The sequence below is a fragment of the Lactuca serriola genome, chromosome 4 (genome assembly GCF_051521515.1).
Source record: "Lactuca serriola cultivar US96UC23 chromosome 4, Lser_US96UC23_V15, whole genome shotgun sequence".
Lineage (NCBI taxonomy): Eukaryota > Viridiplantae > Streptophyta > Magnoliopsida > Asterales > Asteraceae > Lactuca > Lactuca serriola.
Window position 1 is genome coordinate 8,197,373 of NC_136411.1, and position 9,508 is coordinate 8,206,880.

The 9,508-nt window shown below is 34.3% G+C and overlaps 1 protein-coding gene across 7 annotated transcripts; it reads right to left on the reverse strand.

Annotated features, from left to right (window-relative positions):
- LOC145100983 (alpha-glucan water dikinase 1, chloroplastic-like) lies at positions 1-9,306 on the reverse strand. Of its 7 annotated transcripts, none has more exons than XM_079038137.1 (32): positions 9,168-9,306; positions 8,568-8,883; positions 8,090-8,134; positions 7,847-7,947; positions 7,670-7,748; positions 7,488-7,579; positions 7,242-7,395; positions 6,805-7,152; positions 6,599-6,706; positions 6,391-6,489; positions 6,148-6,285; positions 5,956-6,044; positions 5,712-5,846; positions 5,037-5,199; positions 4,678-4,953; positions 4,545-4,607; positions 4,398-4,460; positions 4,204-4,263; positions 3,970-4,122; positions 3,810-3,893; positions 3,537-3,713; positions 3,337-3,443; positions 3,024-3,237; positions 2,850-2,953; positions 2,386-2,518; positions 1,744-1,869; positions 1,555-1,665; positions 1,358-1,456; positions 1,109-1,282; positions 874-966; positions 701-816; positions 1-409 (listed from the first exon to the last, which is right to left on the reverse strand). In XM_079038137.1, exons 2-32 carry the CDS (start codon positions 8,847-8,849, stop codon positions 205-207), a joined length of 4,191 nt encoding a protein of 1,396 aa, XP_078894263.1. In that variant the 5' UTR covers positions 8,850-8,883; positions 9,168-9,306; the 3' UTR covers positions 1-204. The 7 variants fall into 7 exon arrangements, with proteins under 7 accessions (XP_078894263.1, XP_078894262.1, XP_078894261.1 ...); XM_079038136.1 differs by having other exon boundaries at positions 6,148-6,288; XM_079038135.1 differs by having other exon boundaries at positions 701-966; positions 6,148-6,288; positions 8,090-8,131.
- Positions 9,307-9,508: the final 202 nt, after the last annotated feature.

The window sequence follows — 9,508 nt, forward strand, 5'->3', positions numbered from 1 at the left end:
TTAGTCACGACCAAATCACATGTGCATTTCTTAATGCCGTTATACTTAAGCAAACGACTATTATTATATCAAATTCTTGTTACAAAAAATTTAATCGCATTCCAAAACATTCCATGCTTATAATTTAATCAGTTTTAAGTGGTATGAATATATAAAATTCTCTTTACTTGTATGCTATAGTGCTATACACAAGGATCACATGATTCACATTTGTGGTCTTGTTTGGACAACATATATTTTTCCATCGCGCACTACACCTTCAATGTCTTGAGGACTTCCATATAACTTTTCAATGGCATCTCCCGCACGAGCAATACTTGAGAGTATTGACTTCCGGAAGTCAACATCAACAATCAACGGGTCACACGAATAATCAAGAATAACCTTGTCTTCTTCATCCATTGGCACACTAAAAAAAAAGGTTGCAAATTAGTCTAGATACTAGACTATGAGCAATTAAGTTATATTTCAAACTCTAAGGGAACATAAGGGTGTGGATAACATTCCCTTCAAGACACGTTTGAAAGGCATGAGGGCAACAGATCCCATGAGAACTCTACAGTTAAACATGTTTGTATGATAGCAGTGCCACGATGAGGGACTCATGATGTTGTCGAAAGCGGTTATATATGTTGGTGTATGTGTGAGTCTGGGATGTTACAAATGGTATTAGAGATGAAGAATTGTGTTATAGATTTACCTATCATAAAGTCCTGCTCCAGCATAGCCTTCTAGATCTTCACCATTGGAGTCGGATCGAAAGATAATGGATCTCCTTATGAAAAGGCCAATGGGTTTGCTAGGGTAACCAAGTACCTGAAAATTTTGGTGAGAAATATAAAAAATTATTGAAACATAGCTTTGTATGGTTACCTTGGGGGAATCGAGATTGTCTTTCTTGGAAATGAAACTCAAAGCACGACCTGGGTAAGCTCCTACCAAAGTCTCTCCAAGTCCCTTTACAACCTGGGTTAGCTTGAAAGATTAGTCTATGTGATTGTAATAATTTGTCATATAGTGAATTGTTCTGTCTAAAGGTCTTAAGGGTTTTTTTTCTGGTTTTGAAGTTCTCCACGTATATTCTTAGACAGGAGTAAGAGAAGAAAACCTCAGCGTATATCTCTGAAGAATCTCCAGAGGATGGATTTGTGGTATGAATGACAAACGCGTAATCAGCGTTTATTATTTCTTGGACTAGGACAGCCATGCAAAGGAAGTCATGATCTAGTTTGACTTTTTTTGTACTGAAGTAAGCTCTCTCATTCCATTTTGAACCCCAAACCTGAAAAAATTGTATAAAAAAGTCAACAAGTAGAAAAAACGGTTTTTTTTTTGAAGTGAGGTAAGTTTTTCCAACCTTCTTTATAGCCATCCATGCTTGTTCCCATCTCTTTTCACCTTCATCACCAGGCCATGGCATTTCAGAGCTTTTCATTTTATCTTTCAGTTCTTGTACCTGAACCAATGCTTGCCATCATCATTTTTTTTATAACTTAATACCACTGCCACTACTTTTTTTTTTTTATTTTTAAATTAAGAATAAGAAAATATTACCAGCTGGGGTGGTGCAGCAAGTTCCAAAACAGTTTTGCGTATCTCCCCAAGGACATCAGATTCTCCTGCTCCTAATTGTTTGTTTAATATTTGTAGTTTTTCTGAGACTCCCTGCTTAATTATTATCATGTTACAAAAAGTAGTTTGCTAAATTTATGTATAATATATAAGTTAATGTATATGGATTACCCGATTTAAATCATCAGAAAGAACTTTCTCAAAAACTCCAAAAGGTAGTGCGACCGAGGTAGGAATACCAACCCAAGATGGGACTTTCCCTTTGAGGTATGCAATATTACGTGATTTGGCTCCAACCTTATAAATATTGTAAAATAATGAGTTCTAAAAATAAAAAATAAAAAAATAAAAAAATAAAAAAATAAAATCAAACTTCTTATATTTTGGTTTGGCAAAAGTACCTCCTTGAGCCATTACATTATCAGTTTTTTACCTAGAAAGTCATTATAATTTTTTTTTTATATAAGCCATTGATATTGAACCTTTTTTTTCCCATATCAGCCATTATTGACCTACAAAAACCAGTTACTAGGTTTGATTTGCTTACATGAACACTTTTAATGAGTTGGCATCTGATGTGAACATTCATTTCTATTGCCACATTAAATGCCACCTCATTAAACATTGTCCATGTAAGCAAATCAAATCCGGTAACTGGTTTTTGTAGGTCAATAATGGCTTAATGAAAAGTAATAATAATAACGACCTATATGGAAAAAAAAAAATTATATTCATAATGGCTTTTTATGTAACAGGATGATAATGTAATGGTTTTTAAGTAAATGAATAGATAAGTATTTATTTAAGCCTGACCATCTCACTGGTGAATTCGTCTGATGATATGGCATAACTACCATTGAACTGCTTTTTAACTAACTTTATAGTTGGTGATGGATCCACTTCTTCCAAGTTGCTTAATCGTGTCACATCCTCCTCTTTCACCTCACTACAATCATATATATACACAAGACAGTGAGTTCTTCATGTTACAAAACTTGATAACACATAGTGGAGTAAACTAGAAATTTGGTCCCTGTGCTTTACTCAAAATCACAAGTTCAGTCCAAATTTTAAAACTGTCTCAATGCCAGTCCTTACATTTGCATTTCATTGCGAATAATATATGATCCTTGTACTTTACTCAAAATCGCAAGTTCAGTCCAAAGTATGAAGTCATTTTTATTGCAACAAAATGCAAACTTTTGGACTGTGTTTGCAATTTTTGTAAAGCACATGAACCGAATTTGTAATTTACTCTTTTTATTATAACGAACTACCTGTAAGTAATATCTGCTGATGTAGGTTTTAGGCTCAATAATTTCCCTTCTTGTGCACGAAGATCATTTAAAATATCAGTGTCAAAACATGTTGCAAAGCAAACCTGCCAAGGATAATATGGTCATTTTTCAAAATCTGTTATGCTGGTTTGAGTGAATGAAATAGACACGTACTTTACTGTTTCTTGCTCGAACAGAAACATGAGACAGGACATCTGGCATGTCGGGTGTGAATACAGCAACTGTCCCATCTGGTATTTCCTCTTCTCCACTTACGGTTTTTGCAACTAAAATAGTTGGCTTTTCATAAGTTTTGTTTTGAACAGAAAGTAATTCATCTACCACTACAATGTATCCAACTGCTTCAACTGGGCTGATAACCTGCCAGCTGTACACATAATGAAATTGAGTATTTAAAAAATTAAAATAAAAATATTGTGAAGTTGTATAATAAGTTAATAACTAACAAGAGTAAACTAAGACTAACCTCCCTAAATTAGCGACACTACGGAGAATAGGGTCGAGTCGATTCACGAGTGATGATAAAGAAGCAGCTGATCCTGAGCGGATCATTTCTTCGGTGAAAATGCTGACCTGGAAATGGAATGATTTTAAGAATTAATGAAAAAAAAAAGTAATTGAAATCTGAAAACATTGTGCAAAACATGATATTGATAAGTTTCATACAGCCCATTGGTCTAATCCAAGGAGTGCTCCCAGGTACTCAGCAGAAGGTTGAAAAAGTTGATGGTATAACTCTCCTTTGCTAGCAAGTGCAAGTCGGGTTCTATCAAGGACTGATTTTGCAAATAATGCCCAATCATTCTCTCCACTCTTCAACATGGTTAGTGCTCGATCCCATCCCTTCAAAAAAAAATATTAAAAAAACAAAAAAAGATTTTCTTTAGCATCCTACTTTCATTTAAACAATAAGATTATATGAGCATAATCAGACATTACCTTCCAGCAATAGATAAGATCTTCGTTGTTGTCTGATGAAAGTATGAGGTTCTCAAGAAGAAGAGTGACAAGATACATAATTTTCTGTGAAGTAATGAAAATTGTAAGGGAAAAATTATTCAAATAATAATGAACTTTTAGTTAATTAAATAAATACTACCTCTGGTTTGGCGTTCTTTAACTCTTCATAGCTTCTTTCAATGGCTGTTCTTACAGTAGAATCAAGGGCAATGTCCATAAAAAGAAGATCCTTGAGACGATCATTTGATGTAGAAAGTAGTGGCTTAAGTTCTGCACGTGCTTCTAGCAGTCCCTAAATAAAATAAAAATAAAATTATTTATATTGTTTGTTATAAACACAAATTAAAGACGCAATAAGAAAAAACTGAAGTACCTCAAGAAGGGGTTCCACATTCTTATCTTCGACATGCTCCAGGACAAATTGAAGTAATTCCTGTTTTACCCTTTTGTGAGTTGAACTTGAACAATGAACAATGAACAATGAACAATGAACAATGAACAATGAACAATGAACAATGAACAATGAACAGAAGCTTTTTTGGAGTTGAAGAAAATATTAAAAATTACCGGAAAACCAGATGGCAAGCCAGAAATCGGATTTATTTTTACCCCAACCATGAAGCCTTTTCCCTGAAAATAATAAATAAATGTTTTTAAGTGAAGCATTTTGTCAATAAAACAAGATAAAGATATGAATTCAAATTCAGACACTACCTCAGATCTATAGCCCATGCAGTTTGAAATTGCAGACTCAAGATCAGCACCAGAATGAACTGCCTGCATGAAAATGAAAATGGGATTAGAGTCTTGTAAAAGATATAACAAAAAATAAAATTACAAGTTTAACCTTTAAGGTTCTCATGTAGTTTCCAAGATCACGCAAAAGGCCCTCCTTTTGGTCGCTTGTGAACTTTGGTTCATTGCGAATGGCCCTATCATAACTTAAAAGTCGTTCTTTTGTTATTCCATTTGAATTCAATGTGTTCCAGTATACACTAATGTCCATGTCACTTTTGATATAATCAATTAGCGCCTGACAGATGATTACGTCATCAGGGCTTGTGTTGTTATGCAACTTTTGATGCCATTCCTCCATCATTCCTCCCTTGCAGTTATTCTTTTTCTATATTCAGGCCAAAATATAAAAGAATATTAGATTTATGGAAAATTAATAAGAATGATTTTTAAAAATTATTTTATGTATACCTGGACAACAAGGATTTCATCACGAATACGTTGACCAACATCCCCTTCACCTCCACGTCCAACAGTTGACATGATCATACGAAGAAGTTCACTATATTGTGGATAACTTTTATAAACATTTTGAAGCTTGTCAACAAGCCGATCCTGAGCTTGGCTTATCTCACTGAAACAAACATAAGCATTAAAATTATGAGGATAGGGGATAATTTTGGAATTTCACCAAAATTGTAGCCCACAAGAGAAACGAGGATAAGTAAGAAGTCGTTTTTTCTTTTTTACTTATTTGGGCTTAATCTTTTAAGCAGTTAACCTGGAAAGCTATACATGACTATTTTTTTTACTTAATCTAGACAGAATGACTTAATCAGTTAAGCCAAAAAAACCTGACTTAACCAAACTTTTACCTTATTTGTCCTTTTTTCTTCCCAACTCCTCTCATGTTAAATCCATGAATGTTGTAAAACTGATAAATATTGTAAAAATTGTTGGAATCCAAGGGTAAAATGGTCATTTAGTCTCATTCGGACGCCTAGGAAAGAAACAGACCTTATGTATACACCAATTAATCCAGACAGACACCGTTACCCTTTCAGCCACTTTACCCATACCTGACTTGATGAGTAAAAAAAAAAAAAAAAAGAGAGCCCCTAAGCACTGTAAGAAGCTTATTTTTACCGTGGCTTTACGCAGTAGTTTTTATTCCAAATAAGTTGTCTTGTGGCCATAAACCGCATCCAAACAAGAATGCCTGCAAGGCCTAACTCATCAGCCTCCTTGGCTTCTTCCATCAGACCTGCTGCAATATTGAATCTGAGAGGAGCAGGAAGAAGAAGAAGAAGAAGAAGAAGAACACATGATGATTTTTAGCAAAATTTCCTCATGTACATGTAAGTAAATATGAGAGATTTCAAGTGTAAACCTGTGCATAAAAGACTTTTCTGCCTCACTTTCCAGTGATGCTATTTTGTCCAACAAGTCCTTGGCTGTACCCTTCCCATCACCAGCATCCTTCATGAAAAAAAAAAAAAAAAAAAAAGTTAAAATTAATGAAAATTGGGAAACAAATAATAAATGTCATGATTCTTGATTTTAAGATAAGCTAAAGAGTAACCTTTATTGCTCTCTTGGGCCTAGTGAAGTCAACATAAAAGTCTGAATCATTATTCTTTACCCAATTTTCACAATGACGAAGAACAAATGGCATCCCCACAAAAGTACCTTCTTCAATTTCTAATCCAAACGTCTGTATCTGCTAGATAGTAATTAATATTATAATAATAATTAGAGCATTTATTATAATTTTTAACCCAAAGCTATCTAAAATAAAATCAAAAAAAATTTCTTCTTGGCAAACCTTGTTACTGGGATCATCAACACAGATTGTAGAAAATTGTGTTTCAGCAGCCTTTTCTAAAGAAATGGAACCTTCTGGTAACAAACTCACAGGTGGTTTCTGCAATATTGTATATAATAATAATCTATTAGTTGTTTAAATAGTTAAGTGTATCACAATTTATCTAAACTTGTATCCAAACTAATCATAAAGAATATTAAAAACTTGCCAGCCACTCCCCAGTTCTCTCTGACAATGCCCAGTGAAGAATGAGAGGCCCCTCCATGTCTGTTGCCAAATGAACTCTAGTCTTACCTTCAGCTTTTGTTACAAGTACCTTAAAAAGTAAAAAAGTCTTTAGAACATGAAATGCAATAGCTAGCTTTCCTGCATGGTGAAAAGTAAAAAAGTACCAAAGAAACAAGAAAAACTTACCAAAAGCTCTTTATCATAAAGTCTATATGTCTTTTTGTACAGGACATCAGTGTCATTTTGTTCTTCTATGTCTTTAGAGAAAAGCTGTAGTGCTGATAAAGTTTTTGGTTTTATGGTGTTTTTTTCCTCCATAGACTTCAGAATTACTGGAGTTGGTTTCTTGAGAAGTTGTGTTATATCCCTCTTTTTACGGTTAATTCTTTCAGGAGTGAAGTAAATTTTTTTCTCCTGCTGCTTTTGAACCTTTTTTTGCACGTCTCCTTTGTTAGTTTTGTTCCTTATGTCATCAACAGAACTACCCTTTTCTAGTTCCCTCTGCAACTCTTTTCTTGCTTCTTCAAATTCTTTCTGTTACAATAGCATCATGTCAGTTAAAAAAAAAAAGTAGATATGCATATAGATATTAGAAAATCTGTAAGAAGTTATCAATAACTAGCCTTTTCTTGTTCAGGGGTATAGGTTTGTTTCCCATTTCTCTCCCATCTCAGATATGCTTGAATTTGTACAAGGTCTTCAGGAACTTTAACATCAGAAACTGGCTTCTCTCTCAAAGGCAACTTTACATAAAAGTTTTGACCATTATCTTTGTACCTACATGGGTGGGGGGAGGGGAAGAATGATGTTATAGTCAAATATGAACTTTAGCTCCAACAAACTTTGGAAAGATGATGACTTATGCTTACCATCTATTATGTCTTTCATCTACTATTAAAAACTGTATAGCTTCAATTGCAGGATCATCAATCTCTACTTTCAGAAAGGAATCAGAACCAGACTAGAGGAAAATAACGAACAGATATTACTATTCATATGAACCAGAATAAGAGATCACTGAACATGCAATTCAAATTTAAAGGTAGCCTACTTTCACAAAGGGGGTTCTAAGAGCCTCGTTGTTATACACTTTAGTCCCTTCAGGATGACGACTGGGAAGTACCCACTCCCTTGAAAACCACCAAAACCTCAAGAACATTAGGGAAAAGGCATAGACAAATTCTAATGAAAATAAAATCCAATACTAAATTTACTATAAACAACTTACTCTTTTCTATTCTGCATGCCACCCCAATGTAGATATAGATGATCGGTGCTATTAGTAATCTGAATCTCTACTAGTGCAACAGAAGAAACTTTAACGTTGACCTGTAAAATTAAGAAGTAATGTTTTTTTAGTATATGGAGTTCTAGGCAAACTCTATCTAAAGACTTCATGAGAATCCAACAAGTACATTTTTCAAGCATTTAGGGAGCCACAGATAAGTTTCATATCCTAATCGGTTGATACCTGCATCTCAATATTTCCTTCCAGTATGAACTTCCCTCCCAGCTGCTACAAGAAAAATAAGATTCCATCAAACCAGTGCATCTCAAATGAGTATTTTTATGTCTTTGGCTAATTATTTCTAGAAAATAGTACTTCTGTGTAGAGTTTAAGTTGTAAATTTCAAGGAACCTTTTCCGGTTACAGCAGTAAACTCAACCTACAACTAGATAAAAATGTCTTCATATATATGTCCAAGAATCTACTTTTAGTATATACATAAACCAGAAGACACGAATTCAATTTCTGGTTTCAGTTACTTTAAATGACAGATAACCATGCATTAATTTACTACATGATTTTCAAAAATTGCGCTAAAATTCCACTGTCAGTACCTATAAAATGTCCGTGTGTCGGTACTAGCAGAATTCTCAAGCTGTCTAACTAAGGAAGTGTAAATTCTTACACTATGAAAACAAATACTTTAGTTATATGGTATTACCTGAGAAGCTGGATCGGTGGCTAAAACAGCTTGAGGAAGATCAGAAATTACACGATTTATGGGTAACGTCAATTTCCGCACAGTCACTCTCTGACCACGGAAATCGCTAGATAATAAAGAGGGCGAAGATGACGATGAGGACAAAGAAGAAGAAAACCTCCGTATCTGAGAATTCGCTTGAGCTTGAAGTACGGTATTTCCACCAATGCCATTAGAATTTGTTTTGATTTGATGCTCCAAAACAGTTGGCCGAAGCAAACCATGCCCTACCGAACTGCTCATATCCCTTTTCCTTCAACTAATTCAGTATCACCTTCTAACAATTTATCGTTACATAACAAGAATCAGTGCTACTACAATTATCTGTCTATACATATACAGAGGTGATAGACATATAGTTCGCACAGAATTACGCACACACTATGAAATCACGCAAACTTATACAGTAAATAATCATATAGATAGCCGTAATTAACGTGAAATCATGAAAACAAACAGAGATACGAAGAAATTGCATTTGAATTTTGATGAACTTTCTTTGAGATTATCAAATGAAGCGAGGAGTTGCGTTTAGGATTGATAAAAGGGATGAAATCTTACCTTTGATCAGGATTCTAGAGATATGCAATGCGCATGTGAATATCTCCAGAGAGTGGAGCGGAGTAGGATTGGTTGAGTGTGGTTGGAAGGAGCTTCGGGATTTGAAAAAGTTGGAATGGAGAAGGTGTATCAATTTTTTTCAAAATTTAACGCTGATACTCCAGTGTTTATGCAGTTAACAAATCCTACCCTCTTGTTTTAATAAGTAACAAAAAAAGTCCCTACTATGAGTAATGGTCATGGCCATGAAATTCATCATGCTTGAGTGAGTATAATTTTTAACTAGCCAAGCACAATCAGGTAAAATAATAAAAGATATGACAACTAAGATGTGCTTCAAT

Excerpts from the sequence above, each read along its gene's own strand:
- LOC145100983 (XM_079038131.1), bottom strand. The coding sequence starts at position 8,849 with ATGAGCAGTTCGGTAGGGCATGGTTTGCTTCGGCCAACTGTTTTGGAG. Across the intron at positions 5,847-5,955 it reads GAAAAGTCTTTTATGCACAG|ATTCAATATTGCAGCAGGTC; the intron begins GTTTACACTTGA and ends TGCTCCTCTCAG. Across the intron at positions 4,954-5,036 it reads ATGAAATCCTTGTTGTCCAG|AAAAAGAATAACTGCAAGGG; the intron begins GTATACATAAAA and ends GCCTGAATATAG.